The sequence below is a fragment of the Tenrec ecaudatus genome, chromosome 9 (assembly GCF_050624435.1).
Source record: "Tenrec ecaudatus isolate mTenEca1 chromosome 9, mTenEca1.hap1, whole genome shotgun sequence".
In the NCBI taxonomy this organism is placed as follows: Eukaryota; Metazoa; Chordata; class Mammalia; order Afrosoricida; family Tenrecidae; genus Tenrec; species Tenrec ecaudatus.
The window spans coordinates 152,371,266-152,397,573 of NC_134538.1; the positions used below are offsets into that span (position 1 = coordinate 152,371,266).

Sequence of the window (26,308 nt, forward strand, 5' to 3'; positions counted from 1 at the left end):
TCCGCCAAGCCCGGGGGCTTTCTGCAGGCTCTGGTCCCTTCGGATAACCTGTCCAAGATATACGGGACCCAGTCTTGCTAGCCTTGCCGTTCAGGGACCTTTTGACTGTACTTCTTCCAAGAATGAGCTGCTTGTTCTTTTGGCAGTCTGTGGTCCTCTCAATATACTTCGCCAGCACCATGGTTCAAGTGCATCGATTCTTCTTCAGCCTCCTTTCTCTTGGTCTTCTTTCACCGTCCAATTTTCACGTGCCTATGAGGTGATTGGAAATACCATGGCTTGCCTCAGGCACACCCTCGTCTTCAAAGTAACATCCTTGCTCTTCACCACTGTACAAGGTTTACCCAATGCCACACGCCATCTGATCTCTTGCCTGCTGCTTCAGTCTTTCTGGCTGGAGATGGCACTGCCACAGAAGTTCCGATTTTGAGACCTGCACGTGTATTTTTTCGAACACTGTACAGCCCTTCCCCGACTCCGTGCTGCTCTCAGCCGTGGCTGCACGGAGCTCTTCTTCAGCTGGGCTCTGGGACCTGCCACTCATCCTGCAGCCGTCTCCCCAGCCAGCACACATCTTGTGAAGTACTCTCCAAAGACACGCGGTGGCTTTCAGCTGTGCCGACATTATAATTGATCAAATATATTCTTTGAAGGAATCATAAATTCTTCTTGGAGTTTGAAGAGATGTCATGTTCATTTGTCAACATGTCACTCCAGGGACACAGGTGCAGCGGATTTATAGAGGAAGCGCCCTGTGTAGCTCCCGAGCCAGATGAATACGAAGCGGGATTGATGGAAACCTCGTGTCTTCACATTGCTCCTCAGATGGCAAGCAATTAAGATCTCGCCTCTTGAAGGCTGGCTCAGGGCTGCTTGGGTTGGGGAGGCGCGAGAGTGGGGCGCAGGTCTGCAGTGACTCCAGAGGCATTTGGGGAGACCCACAGAGGTCTTCTCAGGAGAGCACCCAGAGACATTTGTGCCTCCCCTGGCCTGGCGAATGGCGCACCATTTTGCAGTCAAGTGCATGATTAACTTTGACATTTGAAAATAGAACTTCACGTGAAAATAAGCATGGTACTTCTGCATGTTTAATTAAGATGCTTAGTTCCTGTCAAGGCTGATCTTTTTTCTTTTTTTTTTCCGCTTGGATTTTTTTCTCTTCTTTTTTTCCCCCCTCTTCCCGTGAAGGGCAATATATTCTCAACTTTTGAAATTTCAGAAACCTGTACTTAACCTTTCGTCGTCATTGCATTTACATGGAAATCTGATTAACAACTTTTAAAGTTCATGAGCTCCTGGTAAATGCAATTAAGACCTTTTTGGGGTTTGTTATTAAGGGCTGGCATTTAAAGAAGACTGGGCCCGGGCTACCGTGACTGTCTCCTCCATGGCAGGGTACCTGGAGCAATTAGCAGAGAACATGCAGGACATGAATTGTACGGTACTGTCTCTGCGTTAACATGGCTGGTATTTGAGGAGCGGGCTGTCTCTTTGTCTCCCATGGCTTACGTTATGGGCTGTCCTTGCTGCTGTGCAGTAGACCAGGGCCAAGGGTAATTAGGTTGAGCATTGACCGTGTTTCTAATGACAAGAGTTAGGCCCAACCTCCAGTTTCCTCCCCCTTTTGTGAAGCCTTGTTTGTCAACATTCACAACACGTGAGATCAGGGTCACCGGCTCACCACGTTTCATGTCATTGCACCTGAATGTGCCAGTCTTTTTGAGAGTGAAAATACAAAGACGTCGAACCGGGCGAGAGAAATATTCCAGGCCCACGGTCATTGTCTCAACTCATAGTTGCCTTTGGGTCTTGGCCGTGGGGTTGAGGTGGTTGGCGAGGAGATTGAAATATGCTGGCTCCGGACTGTATACTATAATTTACAAATTGTGATGGGATTGAGATGTATAGAGAAAGAGTTCAATGTGGTCTAATAAGGCAAAAAGGTGGTCTTTGGTTTTTCATGTCTTAATTACTAATGGGATTGGGCTCTCAGTTGGATTCATGTAATGCATTTCTCAGGTACTTTTAGTGTTCAGATTACGGGGTTTATTACTGTTGAGAGAGGTGATGAGAGCAATAATGAAAGAAAGTATCAACGAAGGCAGATCGACGCGCTATTGCACAGAACAGCGCTACCGCAGGCTGCTTGAATCCTCCAGCATTTCTCCAGCATTTGAAATTCTTAGTGGGACTTAGCAGAATGAAATGTGACGCCCGAGTATCGAACAAGCAGCTTCCCAGTTTTGAACCGTCCCGTGTCCACAGTCACTACATGCTTGCTAGAATTAGCCACGTGGGTTAGTGGCATGACGCTTTTCAAGTCCAGGCTGGAGTCTAGTAGATAAAATGAAATCGTTAAACCCACTGCTTTGCATGATCGTATGTCAGCCGAAGCAGTGGGTGAGGGTAGCTGCAGACCTGCTGTTGATCTGGATGTTTCTTTTGATGACAGCAAGACGTTGTTAAACAGGGTCACTGTTGCTGAGGGGAGCCCTCATGAGGCATTTGTCATCACTCTCAGTGTCCTGCTCAAAGGAGTATACATGTGTTTCATCGTCTGCAGACAGAAGAACTCTGCGTGTGCTGTGGATCTTTCTTGTGTTGAAAAAGCAGCTTAAGTCTGGGAACAAGTGATACTAAGTTTGCATCTCAGTCATCAAGGGTTTTAGTAAGGTGTTACAGAGTGACGTGAGTAGGAGTTTATGAGGATAATTCATAAGCAATTGCTACCAGGGCCTAGTCCATATAGCCATGCGTTTATTTCATACAAAACACAAGTTCTCTAAGTAATACACTTGCCTTGGTCTCATTAGAGTGGCTTAAAACAAACAAAAATAACAGTGGAATCAGACTCGTGGCTTCTGAGGACATGCAGTTAAATTTGAATAATTCTCACAGGACAGCTCTGCAGACTGCCGTGACTGCTTTCGGCATCCCAGAGCAGTTAGCCTAAGAGATCAGCTTGAAGGGCACAGGATGCTTGCTCACTGTGAGGAGATTTAAGAAAACTGAAACTGCACAGGTGAGGCGGGCGGGGTGGGGGTGGGGCCAGGAAAGTTGCATCGTGGGATACCCCCTATTAAAGCAGTGTAATTGCTCACGCTTCACGGGTCGCGAGGGCTGTCCTGTGAGAATTCCGTTTGGAAACAGCGTTGCCCTCCGGTTTTTCCCTTTCGTGCTTGTTTTTGTTCCGAAACTCAACATTGAGAAGAAACCGATTTGAGGCCCTCGAAGATGCCCAAGATGCCTTTCTCCCGCGGTGTCCGTGGGAGCGCAGAAGCCTTCGCGGGGTGGTAGGAGAGGTAGGTGTGTAGACCTAGGTGGGAGACCACGTGGAGAAACAACAGCTGCAGGTCTTGATATCTTGCTTTAATAAAAGTGTCCGGGATTTTTCAGCAGTCCTTTTTGACAAGACTCCCAAGGGAATATAAGAGAGTTTCACGATATTTGTGGAGAAATGGAATGAAAAGAAACTGGAATTTGAACTTTTTGACAGCCCATCATACAAGCAAGTCTTAGCTCTGGTAGTACCTTCCCATCAGGCTGTGCTGGGGCGTCAAGAGATCAGTACAGGGAGGCGAGGTCAGACACAGGGCAAACTGCCAAGTCCACGTAACTGTGTCTGGGTCCTGTGAGAATGGAAAGGACAGCTTTAGGAAGAATGGTCAGAGAAGGTTTCGTGGATGTCAAATGACCTGAGTTGGCTCTTTAAGGATGGCTACGCTTTAGACAAGTGGAAATATCCCTCCAGGTAGTGGTAATCTGATGTAGTCAGGACAGCGGGTACCCACACTGGTGTACACATTTCCTTCTGAGGATGTGATTGGATGTAAGGTGTGATTGGCCAGCCTGAGCCCAGCTCGTGAAGAGCCTGTGTGAATTCACTCAATGTCAACTTTGTGGATAACATAGACAAAGGCCTCACTCCACGTCTGTATCCGCCTTGCTGGCCAAAAAGTAGTCCCTCCGTTTCTGTTTAGGAGATGAGACCCTTCAAGCCCTAGTCTCGCATGTTCTTCACCACCTTTGTCTTCAATCCTAACGGAAGGACGTTGCTACCGTTGCTGGCACTTGGGTGCTACATAATAAATGTTCATTGAATCCAAATCTGCATTTGTTGCCCCTGAAGATTCCATTTGGAATAAACTATAGGCGAGCTTTGTGTTTTATAGGTATGCCAGTGTTCACATATTACAGATAACCATTATGAAGGGTCTTTAGTAACTGAGCTGCTAATTGAAAATTCTGGGTCGTGGCCACTTAATTGAATAAGCTGTCTCCGGAGAGTAATTTGGGTCTTTGCCAAGATGCATTAACTCTTTCAGGTCATTAGGGTAGTATTTATCTCACTGGAGCAGAACTTTAATAAATGGTGTTCCTGTGATGTGAGTAAATTAATATACCTCACAAAGCCTCAGCTTCACCCCGGGCGCTGTAGCTACACTCCGAGGAGCTCATCTGTGAAGGTGGAACATCAATAAGCAGCTGCCCTTTCAAGCATCGTACTTTCTACTTAGGTAGCCTACTAGGGAGTTCCCTACCTTGTCCAAGACTCCGTGTGAGATGCTGAACAGAGATACAAAGAAAAGGCATGGCAGGAGATAAATCCCGGACCTACACGATAAAGCCCTCGAGCAAAACAAACCTCCCCGTGTCTTTTAATGGCACGAGACAGACGGTAACTCTTTCCTCCCAGGACCCGTGCGTGCCCCGCAGCATAGCATGTGCCGTCATGCTCAGAACCTCTGTATGGACACATGTCTATGCCTGTGTAAATACTGGCCAGTCTAGGCATGTGTATACACTCTGTTGAGATATGAACTCCATCAAACAAAAGCGTTTTCAATGGTTTTTGCTGTGATGTGCTGCTTTTTCTGAGAGAACACTTGAATTCCACACGTCTGGAGTTGCCGTCAAATCACTGTGCAGTGGTTGTGAGAACTAGACGACGAGGAAGGCCACACTGGGCGCTGTACCCACTGATCACCGCACTGACCCCTGGGTGCTCTCAGCCTCCTGGTGGATAGTTGGCCTCAGGGGAAATGGAAGTCAAGCAAGGGCTCGTCTCCCACCGGCAGAGGGATTCCTAAGGGAAAGGAACCTGGATTTTCAGTGGTGAAGGTGTTGGGTTGGTGTCCAACAAGGTCCGTGATGTGAACCCACACTGCAGAAGAAAGATGTGTCTCTTCACGTCTGTAAACACTGTGGGCAGTGTGCTCTGTCTCAGTGTCCAGTAAAATTGTATTGCAACAATAATGATAATTTGTCAAGGGTTCACGAGGAGGGGAGGGTGGGGGAAAAAGAGGAGCTGATACCAAGGGCTGAAGTAGAAAGAAAATGTTTTGGAAATGATGATGGTGACATATGTACAAATGTGCTTGATACAATTGATGTATGGGTTGTTATAAGAGCTGAAAGAGACCCCAATAAGATTTTTAATTTTTTTAATTAATTAAAAATTATTTTTTTTAAATGGGACTGACAGTTCTGGGAGGACACACTTGAGGGGAATGCAGGGGAAGCTAAAGGGGGAGCCAACAAATCCAGGGACAAGGTAACAAGTGATCTGAAGTCCATGGCAAGTAGGGCATAGGATGCCTGGTGGGGCTTGATCAAAGGCATTTTAGCCAAGAGGAATTACTGAAACCCGAATGAAGGTCGAACATGATAGTGGGACAAGAGGAAAGTAAAAGGAAATAGAGCAGCGGTTCTCAACCCGGGGGTTGTGACCCCTTTGGGCGGTCAAACAACCCTTTCACGGGTTACCTAAGAGTGTTTCCGATGGTCTTAGGAACAGAGACACTGCTCTTCTGTCCGTCTCAGGTGGGTCTGCCCACATATGGAGTCATCACAACATGAAGAACTGTGTTAAAGGGTCACAGCATTAGGAAGGTTGAGAACGACTGAAATGGAGGAAATAACTAGGAGACAAAGGACACTTACAGTGGTCTAAATACTGGCATGTACATTTGTTAATATATTTATAACAATAAGGACATAGATCTATGTACATATATTTATATGTTAAATATTAAGGCAGCAGATGGACATTGGGCCTCTACTCAAGTACTCCCTCAATGCAAGAATACTTTGTTCTAATAACCTGGCATTCTGTGATGCTCACTTTCCTATCACAATCACTGAAGTAAAAATGGGTGCATAAGTAAATGTAGTGAAGAAAGCTGATGGTGCCCGGGTATCAAAAGATACAGTGTCTGGTATCTTAAAGGCTTGAAGATAAACAAGCAGCCATCTTTATGGGAAGCAACCAATCTCACGTGGAAGAAGCACACCAGGCTGTGTGATCATGAGGTGTCGATGGGATCAGGTATCACGCATCAAAGCCCAGAACAAAAAATCCTATTGATGTGAACGAGGGGGAGGGCACAGTGGAGACCCAAAGCCCATCTGTAGACAATTGGGCATCCCCTCACAGAAGGGTCACAAGGAAGAGACAAGCCAGTCAGGATTCAATATAGCACTGAGGAAACATACAACTTTCCTCTAGTTAATGCTTTCCTCCCCCACTATCATGACCCCAATTCTACCTTACAAATCCGGCAAAACCATAGCATGTACACTGGTACAGATAAGAGCTTGAAACACGGGATCCAGGACAAATAAGCCCCTCAGGACCAATAATGAGAGTAGTGATACCAGGAGGGTAAGGGGAAGATGGGAGGAGAAAGGGGAACCAATCACAATGATTGACGTGTAACCCTCTTCCAGTGGGGTGAACAACAGAAAAATGAGTGAAGGGAGACAGCAGTTGGTGTAAGACATAATTTTTTTTAATTCAAGTTATTTATATGTGCCAAAATTAAAAAAAAATAAATTATCAAGGGTTCATAAGGGAGGGAAGCTGGGGGAGGAAGAGAAAAAAATGAGGAGCTGATACCAAGGGTTCAAGGAGAAAGAAAATGTTTTGAAATTGATGAAGGCAACATATGTACAAATGTGCTTAACACATTGGATGTATATACGGATTGTGATGGAGCTGTAAGAGCCTCTGCCAAAATGATTTTTAAAAAATGCAAGCTGATGTTTTTGTAATGGAACAAAATAGTCCTAGAGTGTGGTAGATAACTTTGCTCAAAGGTAAAGAAGAGATGTACATAGGTACAGTGAACTGTAAAGTATGGTCACATGAGGAGAGCAGAGAATGTACTGAAATTTCAGTTGATAATTAGGGTGGTTCCTTGGGACAATAAAGTCATTTTGATGTCTAATGCTTAATTTTATTTCTAAAAGTTTACCTTTTTTAAAATTATAAAATTAGAAATGACACCATCAAAATACTATGGGATTCAAAAATACACGAAGGAACATTAAGTGAATGCAAAGCAGTAGAAGCTAACAGGGTTGGCATTTCAATACTCTTCTATAAGTAATTAATAGAGCAAGTTGGCTGCATGGAAAGTTCAGTGTTGGATAACACCATCAAGCACTTTCACTTAAATGACATCTATGGTTAATTTCCCTAGTACTTTCATATGTATTCTTTTCAAACATACAGCATATTTCTAAGGTAGAGCATAATGTTGTAGCCATAAAATAAGTCTCAGCTAATTTAGAAGTATTGAAATCCTGCCAAACATGTGCAACTACAACAGAATTAAACAATAGCATTTCTAAAATACTTGGAAATTAAAAAATAGACTTCATATGATGGTTATAAGAAGAAAGACTTAAAATCAACACCTAAACTTGCACTTCAAGTCAGAAAAAGAATACTGTATCAAAACCCCAATGAAAACGATGTCAACACCTAAACTTGCACTTCATGTCAGAGAAAGAATACTGTATCAAAGCCCCAATGAAAACGATAACCAACCCCCCCAAAACAGTGAGTGTTGAAGGCAATGACATAAAAAGCAGAAGAACAAAGTATCCATGACACAAATATTAGTTCTTTGAAAAGGTAAAAAATGATAATACTTTGGCCTGACTGATCAGTTGGAAAAGAGAAAAGGCAAAAACAAAAAACAAATTTAAAAGGAAGTAGCACTCCAGGTACTTCTGAATTTGCCTCCATTTTACAGGAATATTAGGCCTGATAATTAGGCAATTTAGATAATATGCACAAACTCCCAGAAAGTCACAAAATACTAAAACTAAAGAAACAGATACACAAGCCACACAAATGTTCTATTCAACATATAAGGATGAAATGCTATCAAGCCTTCATAACCTCCTTCGGAAAATAGAGACTGAGGGCCTACTTGCTTTCCAAACCCTGGTGTGAGCAAAGATTGCCATGATACCAACGCCAAAGATATCACAGGACATTCCCAGAGTGGTATCCCGCATGAAAGTCGATCTAAATATCTGTAACAACAGCAACAACAAATCCATGACCCAATATCAGCACGTTGGCTATCAGGGTATAAACTGTGTTGTACAGTTGGAAAGTATTTTAAAAACTGTTGGATGTAACACATTGGATGATCAGGATTTTTACAGATAGGATCCTATCTCCTTAAACAGATGAGTGGAATGCTGACCCCTGTGCCCTTGGGGAATGGGCCGGCTTTGTCATGTTAATGAGACAGCATGAGTATCAGGTGTGCCTTATGTCAATCTCTTGAGGCCATTAAGTGAGAGGTCAGGGAAGACTGTGGCCCAATCACACGTGGCTGCTAGGTGCCACAGAGTTGCTTCAGACCCTTGGTGCTCTTGTGCTCAACAGACTGAAACCCTGCCATCCTCAGTTACTTCCATTGTTGCAGCCTGGGTGTCAACTCCCCTCCTCAAGAGCCTTTTGCCAAATATTCTGTCCTCTTCCAGGGACTGGTCTCTCTTGACAACATGTCCAAAATGTGTCAGGTGAAGTCTCACCGTCCCGTCCTGCAAGGAGCGCTCTGGCCGCACTTCTTCCAAGACAGATAGGTTTATCCTTGTAGCAGCCCATGGAACGGGCAATATTCTTCCCCAGCATGGCAGTTAACATGCCCCAGTTCTTCTGTGGTCTTCCTCATTCAGTGTCCCAGTCTCTCATGCATATGAGGCATTGGGAATACCAATGGATTGGGTCAGGTGCACCTTAGTCGTCAAAGTAATAAAATAGACAAGGACTGTCCCCCACAGCTGACAGATAGAAGCAACTTTTCCCACATCCAGATGCCCTGATCCTAAATGGTGCGAAAATGAATTTCTGTTTGTTAAAGCCACCCACTTGTGATATTACTATCCCAGCAGTACTCGATACCTAAGGCAAGAAGAAAGGACAGTATCCACAGCAGCATCCCAATAGAATCCAAAAAGCCAGGGACCAAGTCAAACACTCACTAAGATGCAAAAAAAAAAAAAAATCAAAATCAAGCTAAACCTTCTGAGCACAATGCGATTGAAAGAGGGAGCGCTCTGAATCTGATTAAGAAGGTATGTGTAGAAAACACTGCAGCTTACATCATAGGGGCTTTTTGAGATCATGCAACCAGTCGATTCCAGCTTCTAGCGACCTTATAGGACAGAGTGGAACTACCTTTGTGGGTTTTCTAGACTGAATCTGAATGGGAGTAGAAGACGTCATCTTTTTTCTAGTGGAGCACCTGGTGGTTTTGAACTCCTGACCTTGTAATTGGCTGCCCAGCAGGTAACCCACTACACTATGGTGTTAATTGTTGTGATGGTTACCTAATTGAATGCGTTCATTAAAAATAATCAAATTGTACATCATAGTGGATGAATCTTATGCTATTTAACTGATACCTCAAACTACTTTAAAATGTTTTATGTGATAGGATCAGATTATAAATATTTAAAAGTTTATTTCAGAGGGCTGGTAATTTATCATGAGCTTATAGACATGCATTTATCAGTCCTAATATAAGTTAATTAATTTATAAATCATGGAAAGCTCATCAGCATTATTTTCTCTTTCACATTATGTACTTGAAAGTATACATGAATATTCATGTGCTTTCCAACTAAATTTGTTGCCTCTCCTAAACTTGCTCTTCTTGCTTTCTTCATTATTCACAGAGCCATATATATTTTAAGTCGCTCAGATGTGAAAGCTTTCAACGTGTTTATTTTTCCTGATGTTTCTGTTGCAGAATTGTTACATTTTGTTTTTCCCCTCAGATTTATCCCAAAGTATGCCATCTTACTACCAGCTACTTTAGTTTAAAATATCTTTATAATTATTAGTTGGACTATTTCAGTAGAGATTACTGTTTTCTCCTTACCCCTTGCCCTTTATGGAATTTTTTTCAGTGATTGATTTTTGTCCCTGATCCATCATTTTCCCATCTGTTTCGTACACTGGCAGATTCATTTACTCAAAGTATATTTATTACTGTTCTATTTACTTGTCCAACACTCTTCATTACCCCTGCCTTTTGTACTTCAGTGCAAAGCCTGGTATCACAGGCCCTTAGCCGTTCCTCCACATCCCATCTGTCCGGGTAGGCCTCTCTCTCGGTTTTCCTTTTTATGTCTCCTGAATGATTGGATATTTGCTAAGCATCTGTTGCCAGCGAGTTGATTCTGATGCACAGTGACTCTGTAGACTGCCTGTAGGCTGCCTCAGGCTCCACTGGCAAGGCTGTAAATCTTTACAGGAGCAGACTGCCACATCTTTGTCCCCGGAAGCACCACCTTGGTGGGTACAAACTGTGGGCCGTTTGCTTAGCCCCTGTGCCACCAGGCCTCCTGCTTGGTATGCACCCAAGAGACCCTGAATTTCCGCAGCACGCTCTCTTTGCCTATTCTCTGCCTCCTTGCACGTTTTCAGGGTGCAGGCCTTTTAGAGTCTCTGCGTGCCCTTCTATAAAGTGCCGCTATCTTGAAACCTTTGGGGCCATCCTAGTTGGCAGTCCTTTTGCCCGCCCACACGTGCACATAGCAGTCTTCCTCTCGAATGGGTGCTACGGTACCTTGCTCTCCTGGACTGGTTCTTGATTTCGCAGCTGCTGCTGCTGGTTCCGATGTTTCAGTCTGTGGTTGCAGCCACCGTGTCTGTGCATCTCATCTTCCTCCTTTTTTGCTGCCCCTCCACTGGACCAATGTGATGTTCTTTCCAGGGACGCCACTGCTGGACATGCACCTCTGGCATAGGGGTTACCTTTGTTTCTGCTTTTAAACCAAACCAACCCTCGGCATCGCTTATGCGGGAGATACATATACAATTAAAAAAAATTAAAATAGCCCTCTGGAAAGCTATCAAAACTCTTTGTTAGTGTCAAAGAACCCCTTTGTGGGTTAAAGAGCAGAAACTCCCAATCTAGCTAAAAGGGAACTAGCTCTATGGGCCCAGCTTTCCCGGTGAGGAATTTGCTACTGGCGGCATGTTGTGGTCTGTTTGTTTTCCACAATAGTTCCTCAAGCAAGGCGCTCTTCCCGAGAGCACCCTGATGGTGTTTCAACTGTACAATTCCCATCCGTAATGAGTGTAATTAAGCAGGCAGCCATTCCACGTGCAAGATGACTGTTTATTTTCCTTTGGCTTCCTTTGTGCAGAATATGGTAGTCCTTGTACAGTGGGGGTATTCGACCGCTAGCTTGAAAAACACAGCTCAACGTCCCCCATCTTCCATGTGCTGGCAGCCCCCTAGGGAGCCCAGGTCGTCTCATTCATGGCCCTAATTTGTAACAGCATTCGTGTATTGTTTCAGTTTTTCTGTTGTTGCATTGTCAGGAATGAAGGTGAAAGAGTGGGAGGCTCATAGAAACAAAATGTACAATTTATGCGTTAAGATAGCAACCCAAATGCCTTGAGAGTGATTGGGACAGGGAGTGTATGGGTGTGCTTTGTACAATTGATGTATGTATATGTATGGATTGTGGTAAGAGTTGTTGGAGTCCCTAATAAAATGTAAAAGAAGAAAAAAAAAAAAGAAAATGATTAGGGCAAAATATGTACAGATGTGCTTTATACAATTGATGTATGTCTATGTATGGATTGTGATAAGTGTTGTATGAGCCCCTAATAAAATGTTTAAAAAAAAAAAAAAAAAAGATAGCAACCCAAATATATGTTAGTTAATAACAATGGAAGACACAGTAAATACCATGACAAGGTCCAGAATAGGATCTTCTTTATGTGTGTGTGATCTTTAAAGAATAAAGGAAGCATTATTTATTTAGTATTAATATGAAAACCTGATACTTGTGAGTTCATGTCGTCAACACACATCTCACCAAGAATGTTAGCACGTGACTCGTGTAGATTGGCATAGTATCCCATCGCAGGCATACCGTGATGACTGGCGTGGTCCGTCGCCATGCTCCCGTGGTTGAAATTTGCAGGTTGTTAATACGATGTCCCTTGTCCCTGAGTTGATAAAGTCACCTTCCTCCTGGAGACTCCTCGAACGTGACCCTTTCATTCTTGAATCCTACGACAATAAGGTGGCCTCTGTCACCATGCTTTGGTGAAGACGTATCTCTGTTATGCTTGTTTTTAAAACATGGTGTGAACGAACAGGGCCTCTGTAGCCATCTTCTTGCATCAGTCTGCAAGTTCTGTGAGAGTTTCCAAGCCCTTTTCTGGTCTCCAATTGCCGGAAGTCAGGCCATCCGCAGGTGTGCCAGATTTGCGATCTGAAGGAGTCCCTCGCCGTAGAGCCCACCTCCATAGTGCCCCGGATGCTGGGCACTGTGGGTGCTCTATTAGCAGAGATGGTGTTTGTCGGCATTGCGTCATCAACTTGCTGAGCAACGCCCTCCAGCTCTTGTCCATAAATTTTTTAAAATTAGCCAATCTATTAAGATGTTTTATGCTTTCTTGGTATCACCTTATTTTTACAGAAGACGACTCATTCAGATCTATTGCTGTCATGGCCCCGTTCTTTAGGGCAGTCCGTATGCTCTTAGTGGGTGTAGGGTGTCATGGGTTAGGGCACAGGCCTTGAATCAGCACAAGCTGTGTTGAAGCCCTGGCCTGGTACCGTCACGAGGCTAGTGTTTGAATATCACTAGCTCTGTTCTTCATCTCTGAAAGGCAGGTGGTAACTTTCACTTCAAGGGTCAAGTAGGACTTGTGTTTCTAACCCCTCTGGGAGGTAAGAAGTACTCTGTTGCGTGTGTGTTTATGCTAAAGGCTTCACTACTTTGAAACCTACGGGGGACAGAGTCATGTTCCTGGGGTGCTTCATGAAAGAGGGTTTCATAAAGTGATGATGATGAGGATGAAGATGACGATGATGTCCGCAAAGCCCCGGCATGCACCCACCCACCCACCCACATGAGTGCACATGCATCACCCCAGTCTCTCCAAGGCTCTTGCTTCAGTCGTGGTGGAGTTGCTTGCTCTTCTATGTTCGTGCCTGCGTTGGCACCGTACCGAGACAAGTGACGGCAGAAATGAGTCGATGTGCTTTAGTCTCAGGTCAGACACTCGTAGGAGCAATGGTCATTTTTCCAGAATCTCCTGTCATTGTCTATCAAACAGTGGGAGCATTTTAGAATGCAGGCCATAGAAAGAGTGGGACACATCATTTTAGCCCTGACTCTCGAATGGCTCTAGAATCCGCTGGTGACAGGAGACCAAAGGGTAGTTCTCGAGCTGAGTAGCGGTTCTAGAGATTCTTTGTGGGTCAGGTCTCCAGCCCCTCTCATGGGCAGGTTTGCTGGAGTGGAGGTCCAGCCTGGTGGGCTCGAGGGAGGGGCGAACGCACTCACTTGTCTTCACGCCTGCAACTCCTGAAGCTCCCTAAACGCTCATCCCCTTATCTAATCACGTAATCTAATCGCTATCCAGATACAACCTTTTGCTCTAAAGTGGACCATGCGTCCTACTGCATCAGCACCTTGTCCAGAGCAGAGACAGCACCCGGTAAACGTGCATATCAAGGTGTTGCTGTAATTCGGAATGCTGAGGATTCAATGATGGCTGGATGGTCGTATTTGTCAATTTAGTACAGCGCCTCACCGGTAGGGGGCACTCAGTAATGAAATCATCCCTCGCTCCATGTTTAGGTGCCCACCACCCTATGTCCCGAGGCTTAGGACTAGGCGGCAATAGTAACGAATTTTTCCCAAGACCTTCTGCTGGAACAGCGAGTGACTGGCCAAGTCACTCTGTTTGTGGGTATCAAGGATGCGGTTTTTGAATTAGATTTTCCCGGATTTAACCATTGTTTTCTCTGAATTGTGCATTATAATGGAAATGGCTTTTGTGATTACACACAGATGCTATTGACGGAGTACTTGGACATGAAAAATACTCGCACGGCCTCAGAACCGTCGGCTCAGCTGAGCTATGCCAGCACTGGCCGCGAATTTGCAGCGTTCTTTGCCAAGAAGAAACCTCAAAGGCCCAAAAATTCCCTTTTCAAGTAAGTACTGGCCCTGCTCGGAAGGTCGCTGGTATGAGGAGTACTGGATTTCGAGTAGGGATGACTTTGACTTCCCTGATGACAGCCAGGCCTTCCTCTAGGGAGAGTTGATCTGAAATGATTGAAAGTGAACTGTTGATCCCTGTGGACTGGTGTTTCCAGCTCTTTTGGACTCTGGCTAGGGGATCATGCAGAACTTCTCATAAAACTTCCTGGAATTGGGCTCTGGGAATTTTCTCTGAAACCATGGTCAGGGGATGCTGTGGTAGGACTGCCCCTGTGGGATCCCGCGGTTGTGAGTCTTTACTGCAGCTGTTTGTCAGACCTTGTCTCCTGAGAATCAGTTGGTGGGTTTGAACTGCTGACCTTCCAGTAGCAGCCGAGCACTTACCCGCTGACCCTCCAGGGCTCTCTATGAAATGAAGGGAAGGGAAGGGAAATAGTTCAGCCAAGGAGCACACCTTATTCATAAAGTTAAGTAAAAGTCTCCCTCCCTACTGAAGGTTATATGAAGTTACATTTAGTAAAGGAACAACTTTGAAATTCATTAAAAAGAGATCTAATGATCATCTCAGCAATCAAAGCGTAACTCTCCAGCAACACTGTTCACACTGCCATCTCGTCCACCTCAGCGCATAGCGACCCTGTGTGGCCCAGCAGAAACCCAAGGCTGTTAGTCCGCCTGGGACAAGACTGCCTCATCTTGCTCCTGTAGAGCAGCTGGTGGTTTGGAACTGCTGACTTCTCGGCAAGCCACCTGCTGTGTACCCCACTGTGCCACCAGGGCTTCGTAAAGGATGACTAATTAGCAGTGCATACCATGAATAATTACGACCATTGGCTCAGTGCTTGCCGTATGTTAGGCACTGTGTGCTACCTGAGTTTCTCAGCCCCTCTCATTTCAGCGTGATTTAATTCAGGCTGTACTTAGAGTCAGCAGCGTGGGAGTAGCTAACCCTGAGTTCTTCCATTTGCCTCTCACCGCCTCACCGGTGCTTGCTCTAAAGTCAGCCCTCTTTTACCCATAAACATGTCAGACACCAAAGAGCTGAGGTAGCGTATGTAATATCACTCAGCCGGCAAGTAGTAGAAAAGCAAAACGAGCCAACCAACCCCCTGCCATTGAGTCAAATCTGACTTGTAACTTAAACAGCCCTCTAGTACAGGGTACGCTGCCCCTGTGGGGTCCCTGAAGCTGTAATTCTTTACAAGCGTAGAAAATCTCGTCTTTCACCCTCAGAGCTGCAGGTGGTTTCAAACTGCCGACCTTGCGGTTAGCAGCCCAATGCATGACCAGTACACCTTTAGTCTGGTTTGGGTGCCTGCAGGGAAAAATAAAAGCAAAAGCATTTGTTTCTTTGGAAGAAACTGATTTTGAGGTCAGGGTTAGCTAGATTATAAACAGAATTCAAGTGTCCATCTTCCTGCAGCTTCTAGAATCTTGGCAACAAGTTCGTGGGACACTAGGTTTTGATGAATCAAGCATTTTACGGATGGCTGCAGGAGCCCTGTTGGCAGAGGGGAATATGTACCAGGCTTCTGACCACAGGGACAATGGGGCAAAGAAAACATCTTGGCTTCAGCAAGCTTTCAGCTTCACGGGTACCAGAAGCATTGCTTAAAGATCTGCTAGTTCAAAGAGCTGTTTTTTGTTGGTCTTTTAAGCACGACCGAAGCTAAGACAGTGTTAGGGGAAGACTCCTCACCAGGGAGGAGATCAGTTGGCTCAAGTCACAGCAGACAGGCCACCTGAGAACCTTCCAGTGACTGTTTTATTTGGGATTCCAAAAGGGTAGACCTGAAAGATTTTCCCAATGAGCACAGATGATCGCGGGGACTTATGGAGGAAGAAGTTTTTAAAAGAAAATTGGGAAACCCCATGATGAGAAAAGGCCAGACTAGTACTGAGGTCCCAGAGAGCTTCCTTGGCAGACCTTGCCCATCACCCTACATTTCTGCGCTTGCCCTTTCACACCTCTGTTTTTCACTCCCCCAACTCTTAAGAGCATTTGAGGGGAACGCAGTGTGAGTCCCGCAGGGATCCGAAACTGCCATTTGCATGCGTTGTCAACCGAAGGTCTCCGGGGAAGGGTTGTTGCTGCTGTCACATGTCGTGGCGTCCTTGCGACCCATCGCCACCCTGGATGCAGTAGTGTGACCCACACCCGCTGGTCCCGCCTTTGACCCACAATCGGAGGCAGCAGTCAAGAGATCCAAAGACGCACTGCGTTAGGCAGCTCTGCTGCACAGACCTCTTTAGAGTATTGGGAAGCAAGGATGCTACTCTGGACCAAGGTGTGCCTGACCCAAGCCATGGTGTTGTCAGTCTCTTCAAGAAGGGGAGGGTGGGAGAGATGGAACACCTCTTTCCGAAGTGTCTAGGGCAGTGGTTCTCAACCCCTTCATACAGCTCCTCATGTGGTGGTGACCCCCCTCCCCAACAGTAACATTATTTCCGTTGCTACTTCATCACTGCCATTTTGCTACTGTTACAAATCGGGCGACCCCTGTGAAAGGGTCGTTTGACCCCCAAAGGGATCATGACCCCCAGGTTGAGAACCGGTGGTCTAGACCTAGTTGGAGGCGATGTTGAGAAACAAGAGCTTTCCAGTTTGAGAATTTTGTGGAATGAGCTTTCTTAATACTTGCAGTAGATCTTGCGATACTATTGGGTAGCATCAGCCACCCAGAACGGAACCACTGTGACAGACGTGCCTGTGTCCAGTCTTGACTCTCCTCTAAGGAGCTCTGTGAGCCACGGCAAGCTGCTGGTCTCTGTGGGCCTCAGTGCCTCTGGCTAGAAAATATGGAAGTGAGATGAAGCATCGCTGGTGCCTCGATTCCTGTGAAATTACATCGATCTGGGACTCGTTGCAACATGAAAACGGGTTCCTGACTAACAAAACTACATCGGGTCATAAAGGATTGAGATTTTGGCAAGCTGTAATTCATTTTTATCAGCTCTGTGAAGGACTTTATTACCCTTCTCTAATTGCCCCTAGCCAAGGTTAATTAAGTGTATTTAAGTTCCCTCTTACGGGGTAACTGAGCCTCGCCGTTCTCTGCTCCACGGTGCATTTTGTCCCCGCTCTGTCTCTGATCAGTAGCAGCGTGCATGCCTGGTGGAGGTCGGTGGCTGCCCTTCTGCCCTTGACTGGCAGGTGGCATGTTGGAAGTGCTGCACACTCTGCCTTCTCACTGGCTGTCAGCATCCTCGCCGTTCTTTGGCAGGGTGCGGGAGAGGATCCAGTAACCCAGGTATCTCTCCCAGACTGACTTCCAGCATGGAATTGATCCTTCTTGCCCGAGGATGGATAAAGGAGGTGTAATTAAAGGACTGGAGGTGCTCCCTCCTCCTGCTAGGAGCCTGTCCCATTGTCATGATTGCTCTTTCATTATGCGGCTGTTTACCCCGCCTTGGCCAGCACTGGAGACAGGATTATCCACCTCTAAGCCCCTTCACCCCTCTTTGAACACTTCAGGTTCGAAATGGAGTTCTTTTGCACACCCAAGGATTTCCTACTTGATTGATGCCAGGAGGTGCTGTCCAATCAGTTCTGATTTATAGCCGCCCCCTGACCAAAGGAAAGAGACCCCTGTCAGCTGGGCGCCCTCCTCACAGGCACTGCTGTGTGTGAGTCTCTGGTCCAGCCCTGGGTCTGTCCTTCTGGTGCAGGGGCCCCCTCCTTTTCCCCGCCCTTCTGAGTTAGCCAGCACCAGGTCCTTGTTCAAGGACGAGTCTCTGCCGATGACATGCTCCAAGCATGTGGTGTAGTCAAGAGTGGGCCTGTTTTCTTTTGAAATCCCCTTTCCTATTTGTCAGCTTTTTCCCCCTCTTTTTTCATTTGGTTGGTATTCCTCATTTTAGCTTTTAGAGAAGACCCTCCTCCCCCCTTTTTTTCTTCCAGTCCCGATCTGGTCACCACACCTTGCTCATAGTTTCTGGGCAGGTAGGACCAAATGTCGGTAGCTTGGCATCTCAGGGAGTATTTTCCGTGGTAGCCGGCGGCCCTTGAGGACGTTGGGAGCGAGGCCACTGCTTCCCGGGTGTTCGCGGTATATTTGTTAGCCAGGAGTCTTCCAGACACACCCTTGGCTCTCTCGCCCTCCAGCCAAGGGAGGCGGGAAGTCAGGGAGTTGGCCTCTGCTCTTGGGAGCCAGCAGTGGTGGCAGGTGAGGGTGGAGGCTGATTTTCGAGCCAGGTGGGAGCAGGTGTCGCGTGACTTTACTGGACACTCTTGGTGCGGTGGGTGTGGGAAAGGATGACAAAGGCCAGGAGGCGACACAATGCCAGGGCCAGGTCAGAGCTGCACCTGCTGAAGTGGAAAACAGTCAAAGGACCCAATGGGGGCTGCAGAGAGGTGTGCGCCTGGAGCCTGGCCTGTAAATCAAAGCCCTTGACCGCTGTCATGGACTAGCCAGAGCTTATTGGCGGGGAGCAGCGGCGAGTGTAGCCCAGGTTGGAGGGGAGCACTTCTGGAGGACACAGTAGGCTGCCGTCTGGTCGGATGCCACCTCACCATGTGCCTTGTTTGCTCTTTCCCTCCCCGGCCTCTCACTGCAGGTTTGAATCGTCCTCCCACGCCATCAGCATGAGCGCCTACTTGCGAGAGCAGAGGAGGGAGCTGTACAGTCGGAGCGGGGAGCTTCAAGGTGGGTGACTTGACCTTCTTTGGACAAATCCGGCTGTGGCAGGGAGAGGCCAGGCTTTTCCAGCATGTGGAAACTGTGCTCTCCTTTCATAGGATCCTTGCAAGGTACCTAACATTTAGCGACTTGATGACCCGATCCTTCAGTCATGTCCCAGCATCTGTTGCCCAGCTGCGGCCAGCTGTTCTGGTGGCCATGGGATTTAGAGACCTGCCAGCATCTGAGCAGGAGCCCAGAGCAGTGGTGAGCTGAGAGAAGACCCCAGAGAAGAACTCCAGAGAACCCCGTCTTCCCTTACCGCCACTGCTACTCTAGGTGGTTGCTTTTGAGGCCTTTCAGAAGATGACAGGAGTTCCTGAGATTCGGGATAGGGCAAATACAGCTTCGGGTGTTACTCAAAAGGTGGAAGGATGCCACTGAATTGTGTGGTCTAAGCAGCATAACTTTGATACAGGGGATAGTTGATACACAGGTGTGGTTAGTAAGGAGTTATGTAATCTGCAAACAAGGACACTTGGTCATGTAAAGCATTAGATCAAGGGCGTTTCTTTCTCTGACAGAACACTTGTCACGGCAGATGTGATCCATTAAAGAGAGATTTGTGGAAGACTTGCTAAGTGTGAGACATTACTGTAGGCATCGGAGGAGTGGACGTGAGGTACAAAGAAGCTGAAGATGGCTCCTTAAGATCCACTCATATATGAAAGTAAAATGTGTGTGTATATATATGTATCATGACTCTGTATGTATAATCTATGGGTGTGCATGTATAGATGGATGAACACATATCAGTAATACGACCAGGAAGTAAATGCTAGCAGCCAAGTAAGCGGCATACAGAAGATGCCGAACAGGAGCTGAGAGCAAGGAGTGATGATTTAAAATTCTTTCAGAGCTTCGTGAGGGATAAGTAGGACCGCTTTTACTGTCTTTGATGTAACCCAGGTATTGGAAACATTTTACCTTCACTCATCTACATAGCCAGATATTTATTCAGACTCGTCAGATAGGAAGTAATTGTGCATATCAGCTACGATTGAAAGGCCGTTAATAAGGAATTCAGGGAGCTGGCTCTAGTGGGAATCTCTTTCTCTCTCCTGGCTCTGGACCGTGGTGTCCCTGACCTTCTGAGGACCGTTCTTGTGGCTTTGCACTTCTCCCCCCACATCTCTGGCAGCCCAATAGTTTGTGTGGCTGGTGTGTGTGATCCTTTAAGAGATTGACTAAAGCCACACCCTCCGTTAGTCTTGCCTCATTTTTCAAAGTAGACATCTGTGTTAGTCCAGGTAGACTAGAGACACAAATCTAGAGACGTGTGCATAAGAAAGGGCATTATATTAAAGAGTAATTGTATATTAAGAAAACATCCCAGCTTGGTCCAGTTCAAGTCTGTAAGCCCGATATTAGCCCATATGTCCGATACCAGTCTATAAATTCCTCTTCAGACTCAGGAAACACATGCAAGGGCACCGAGTGCAGGAAGATCACAGGCCAGTGGGTGAAGTCTCACGGATCCAGTGGTGGTGGAAGCCTCTCAGTGCTGGCATGGTTCTCCATGTGGCTCCTCCAGCTCCAGGTCTGGCTCTATCAGCTTAGCTCCATGTGGCTGGTCAGCAGGAATGTCTCCCTGGGAGTCAAGGAGAGTATGTGTGTCCCGCCTCCAGCGAGCTATTTATCTTCCTCAGCCTCCAAATGAGATCATCAAGCTGCGACCTGATAGGCGGGGCTCTATCTCTTTGTAAGTTGACAGGATATTATGTAGCTGCCACACGTCTAATTCCAAAACGGGTGTACCATCACCCCCAGAGTTAAAGGAAATGCCATGGGGGCCATGTCTGAGCACCTCTGCCTATACAGAGGAGAGGGAGAATCCACTTTCACACTTGCTCAAGGCCGACGGCCACAAAACAGAGGGCAAACATGCCTCCTTCCTCCACGCTTTACCCTGTTCTGACACCACTATCCCTCCAGTGACACCCTGTTTCTCTGCTGCATTCGGCATGAGTTACCATGGCTACATTGAACTCAGGTTAACGCAATATTGAAGGCTTACTAGGGAAGGTAGCGGGTTATTATCAGTCAGGATCAGAAAATAGTAAGGATGCAGCATTGACCTTGGCTGGTTCTGTCCGTCTGCCCCCTGGGCTTGGCAGCCCAAACCCCTCACCTTTAGGCAGTAGCCTCACCCTCCTGGCCAACTCTGGAACGGAGTTGGTGAAGACCTGACCCTTTGAAGCCCAGCCCCACCCACCCTTTGAGACCTGGCAGCTCTGCTTTCTCTGTGCTTTCCCAGCGTTTCTGTGGGTCTCTGCGCTCCGCCAGCGCTGGTTCTTTTCCTCTCTGGGACGCGGACAGCAGATGTAGCCCCTCTGGCCTGCTTCCTGGCTGTGGCTTCTGAGAGGCGAACGGCGCCCTCTCCCCTCACTCTTGGCCTGTGCACTGCAGTAGAGTCTAATGGACTTTCCGCTCTGGCCATCGGTGAGATCCATCACAGACTGGCTACTCTCTGACATAAGATTGTGTGGACTTCCCGTTTTAAACTCTCCAGGACACGTGTCCTGAGTTTGTGCAAGAGAGTTTTGTCATCGTTTATGTCTTGCCCCATTTCTCAGAGATCAGTTTTAAGACATCTCTTTTGACTCACATTGGACTAGAAACGGCAAGAAGAAAGCCGGGTGGCTCCTGTTGAGAACTCTCATCACCAGATACTCAGGTTCATCTACTCTCCAGCGAACATTTGAACCCAGTTCTAGCACGTTCTTTGTCGCTGCGTGGGGCACTGTCCTTCCTCTAGTGTCCGGGCTGTCTTCACCGTTTTCTTTCAAAGTCTCACATTTAAGGTCCACGTAGTGTGTGGGTGTGTATGGATTCTCCAAGACGACTGTGATGCATGCACACGAGGGGCTTTGTGGAAAAGTAGAATCCAAAGATAATGGCATTTCCTACAAACTTTTGACACATATGCACACAATCATATTTCCATTAATTGTTAATTTAAGATGCAACATGTCAACTGGGCTAGTGTGTTTTCAGTCGTCCACATGTATATGTGAAGTGCAGGTGTGACTTTGTGATAGTCTTTAGTTGAAGATTATATGTGGTTTAAGGAGATGTGTACAGGTTCCACGTTGACGAGCTGTGGATAGGGTACTGTGACGGTTAAGGTGGGTTGTTCATCCACTTGGCTAGGGCATTGTTTTTGGTGTGTCATGTTACGTAATCACCTTCCATTTTGTGATCTCATACGATCACTTGGCCTTCACTCACACTGAAGCCTGATTAGTGAATTAGGGTAAAGGTCTGAGAGTAGAGTCTTTCCAGTAAGAGTTTATAAAAACATGGAAACAAACATTAATAAAAAAGTATTTCTGCTCTGTGTTAGTCTGGGCAGACTAGAGAAACAAATCCATACATACTCATATAAGAAAGGTTTATATACAAGAACAATTGAATATTGAGAAAACATCCCAGCTCAGTCCCGATCAAGTCTATAAGTCTGATATTGGCCCATATGTCCAATACCAATCTATAAAGTCCTCTTCAGACTTACTATCTACATGCAATGATGCCAAATGCAGAATGATCACAGGCCAGTGGGTACAAAGTCTTTGGGATCCAGTGGTGGTAGAAGCATCTCAGCACAGACAGGGGTCTCCACGCAGCTCCTCCAGGTTCCCAGGGCTCAGGGTCTATCAGTGTAGTGACATCTGTCTTGTCAGTAGAGCGTCTCTCAGGGAGTGAGCAAAGAGTCTCTCCCGCCTCCAAGGAGGAAAAACCCGATTGACCAGAATTCTCAGGAGAAAGCCATACCCACAGAGAGGTCTCAATTGGTTATATCTTGATTGACAGGCCAAACTCCACCCCTTCACTCTTAATTCTCGCATATTGACACCAGATTATGTAATTACCACATGCTCCAAAGTCCAGACCATGAATGGTCTCCTTTAATACTTGGATGGGGCACTGGATCTATTGAGACCAGAGGGGTCTTAGAGGCTATAGGCCTGGCTTCCTCCTTAAACCTTGACTCAAAACCAGACACTCATTGATCTTTCAATGAAGTAACACTTTACACCAAAGAGGAAAGGTGTCACCACTGAACATTGTGTTTCTTTTAAAAGACATAAGGCAAAAGGAATTACTTAAGACCAAAGAGCTAGCTGTCATGTTAAAGCAGAGCTGAGTTTGGAGGACAGGGAGATTGAGTGAAACAACTGGACAGATCATGAGAATATTGACACAGAGTGAAGAATGTAGCCACTGGTTACTACGTGTAGAAACTGGGATGCTGTGTGTTTTGCTGTGTAAACTTTCCCTAAAAATATCATTAGATGAAAGAGAGAAAGACATAGGCAGGGCCCCGTGGCTCTCCACCAGAGGCCATGTTTTAGGACAAGCAGAGGCTACGCAGAATTATTTTTGTTCTCTGGCTACTGTGTTTGAAACACTCACCTGCTTACCAAAAAATCGGCAGTTTGAGCTCTCCAGCCATTCTCTGAGGAAGATGAGGCTGTCTGATTTAGAGCCTTGGGAGCCCTTTGGGGTCTGTGTGAGTGGGAATCAGCAGGCTACGGTGGGTTGGGTTTTGTGGCGTTGTACACATGATTCGCTCCGTGGAAAACGTTTACAAACCGAGCTACGTGAAAAAGGACTGTCCTCTCTGAGGGTGGGTAGGCGCGGGATCCCTGCAGACGGCTGAGGATCGTTACCACCCCCAAGGGCCGCGGTATCATGGGACTCAGAGTGCTGTGCACTTGCGCTCACCGAAGCTCCAGGAAGGGAACTGAGCTTGTGAGGGCTGGGCTTTCCTCAAGTGACCAGGGGAAATTCGGGAGCGAGCGCATCACATTCCTGACGGTCATTGAAAAACACTCCGAGGCTTGGTAAGAGGCCAGGCCAGCTGATTGGCTTCTGTGAATGTTTGATTGGGGCTTCTTTGGGGGGCAGAAGTTTCCCCAAAGGATGCTTTGAACGGGACAGCAGGGACAAAGGAGGAGGTGGTAAGAATCGTTCCCGTTTCCCACTCCACGCCTCTCCTGGTTCACTTATGTGTGCCTCTGTCTGGCCCACGACCACAGTGAGATCTGCATGCCGGCTTTCTCCACAGAAAGGACTAATTGGGTGGTTTAGTCAAATCCTATGAGTCTAGCGGAAGGGGTTGGGGCTTCTGCTCATGCCCCCTAGCTGCAGGCTTCGCTTCCCGGTGGCTTGGTTTTGAGTCCGCCTGTCCTTGTGTGGCCGGCGAGAGGCAGAGAAACCGCCCTCCACCAAGACTATCAAAGCGTATTCAAAGCTCGTTTTGCAGAAGCCGGGCACCTGCAAATGTGTCCACTTGACAGCGCATTTAACATCGTTACCCAACGGGCCAAAGTGCGGGAGACGAGGTTTCTTAGGGGAGACGTCTTTGATGTCATCAGAACCCATCGCAATTGGCTCTGGCTGTTCCGTCGCAGATGGCTCATGTATGCTCTGCTGCTGGCAAAGGGGCTGAGGAGGTGGGGTGCCCCTTGAAAGTGAGGGAGGTAACAGGTGGAGCTCCGAGTCGTGGGCGTGTCCACGTTAATCATGGACTTCCTGTGGTCCGGAGCCTGTCCGCTGCCTCTGTGTGCGCCGTGGGCCGCAGAGTTTTAGATGACGAGGAGTCTGCTTTCACGAACAATCAGCCAGAATGGAGCATCGCAGGCTTTTTGTACTGTTCTCCACGAGAAGATCACTGATGGACCCATTAGCTTATGAATGTTTAAAAAAGAGAGAAGAAAAGGAAAAAGCCCAGCGCTTCTCTGCATGACCAAAATAAGCTGTTCACTTGATCGGGCCCATTAGGCCTCAGTTTCCTCACTTGAAATATAGAGCCGTTATCCGGCTTGACGACGACGACAGGGGAGACATGGTATCAAGTTAGACATTGGCGTTCTCAAAATATTAAAATAGCTCTATGTGAGGGAGAAAGATGTGATAGCCTGATTTGGAAAAGATGAGTCTTGGGAACCCTGTGGGGCAGTTCTCAGCTGCCCCATAGAGTCACACTTTTTGTCTGAGAATCAACTTAAAATGAGATGGGCTTGCTGAAATGCTGGGGAGCCCTGGTGCCATAGGAGGCGCCTCGTCACCTACCTCCAGCACCTTGTGGGCCCAGAAAGCAGGCCTCATTATTTGACCCATCCACGTGCCGAAGATGCTGCGTGAGTTCGAGACTGAAACGGCATGCATGGTGAAGGCATGCTCTGTCGTCCCTCTCTCCTTATGTGCAGGGACGGTGACCCAATTATTCGAGACGCCTTCCAAGACTCATTGATAAATGGAGTAGAGGTCCTCGTGATTGGTTTTCCTCTCGTTTTGAAGAGAGAATCAAACTCAAAATCGAGTTGTTGTTGGTAAGTGCCATCCAGGCGGTTCCGACCCAGAGTGACCCCACTATGTCCAACAGAACAAGCGCTCCATGGTCCTGCACCCACCTCACAGTTGCGCTTACGTTTGAGCTCATTGTTGCAGCACCTGTGTCAATTCATCTCGAGGATCTTCCTCCTCTCCTATGTCCCCGCGTTTTACCAAGCATATTGTCCCCCAGGGACTGGTCTCTTCTGAGAGCTTGCCCAAAGTACATGAGACGAACTCTCGCCATCCTTGCCTTGAAGGAGCATTTGGGCTGTACTCCTTCCAAGACGGATTTGGTTGTTCTTTTGGCAGTCTATGGTACTGTTGATATTCTTTAGCCACACCATAGTTCCAGTGCATCATTTTTTCTTCGTTCATCCCTATTCGGTGTCCCAGCTTTCACACATGCATATGAAGTGATTAGAGTGTCAGGTGCACCTTAGTCCTGAGGGTTACATCGTTGTTTTATAGCACTCTAGGGGGGTCTTGTGCTGCACATTCACTTACTGCACTGCACCCGCCATCTCACTGCTGCTTCCATGAGCACTGATTGTGGAGCCAAGCAAGACGGAAACCATTGGCTTTTCAGTCATTGCTCTGTTTATCTTGTTGGTACCCATTGGCAGCTCCCTGTCAGTGTGCTGCTGCCACTGTTGTTGGATGATCTTCAAGAAAATTTGGCTTGCATGTGTTATCAGTGGCTTTGTTCTGCAAGGGTACATTCTGTTGGGTCATCTTTCTCTGGTATGGATATGAATATGGATCTCTTCCAGTCAGTTGGCCAACCAAATGCCTTCCAAATTTCTTGCCATAGACTCAGGAGTGCATCATCTGCATGGTGAAACATTTCAGTTGGTATTCCACCAATTCCTGGAGCCTTGTTTTTGGCTAATGCTTTCAGTGCCTGTGAACCTCTTCCTTCAGTACCATTTATTCTTGCTCATATGCCACCTCTCAAAATGGTTGAAAGTCAGCTAGCTCTTTTTGGTACAGTGACTGTG

General features: G+C 46.8%; 1 protein-coding gene across 1 annotated transcript in view; it reads left to right on the forward strand.

Annotated features, from left to right (window-relative positions):
* The window catches only part of EXOC4 (exocyst complex component 4), a 718,575-nt gene that overhangs the window by 186,241 nt on the left and 506,026 nt on the right, over nt 1-26,308 (forward strand). The window contains exons 8-9 of the mRNA XM_075558685.1: nt 14,137-14,282; nt 18,847-18,935. Coding sequence (XP_075414800.1) covers nt 14,137-14,282; nt 18,847-18,935 — 235 coding nt within the window. The remainder of the gene's footprint in view (nt 1-14,136; nt 14,283-18,846; nt 18,936-26,308) is intronic.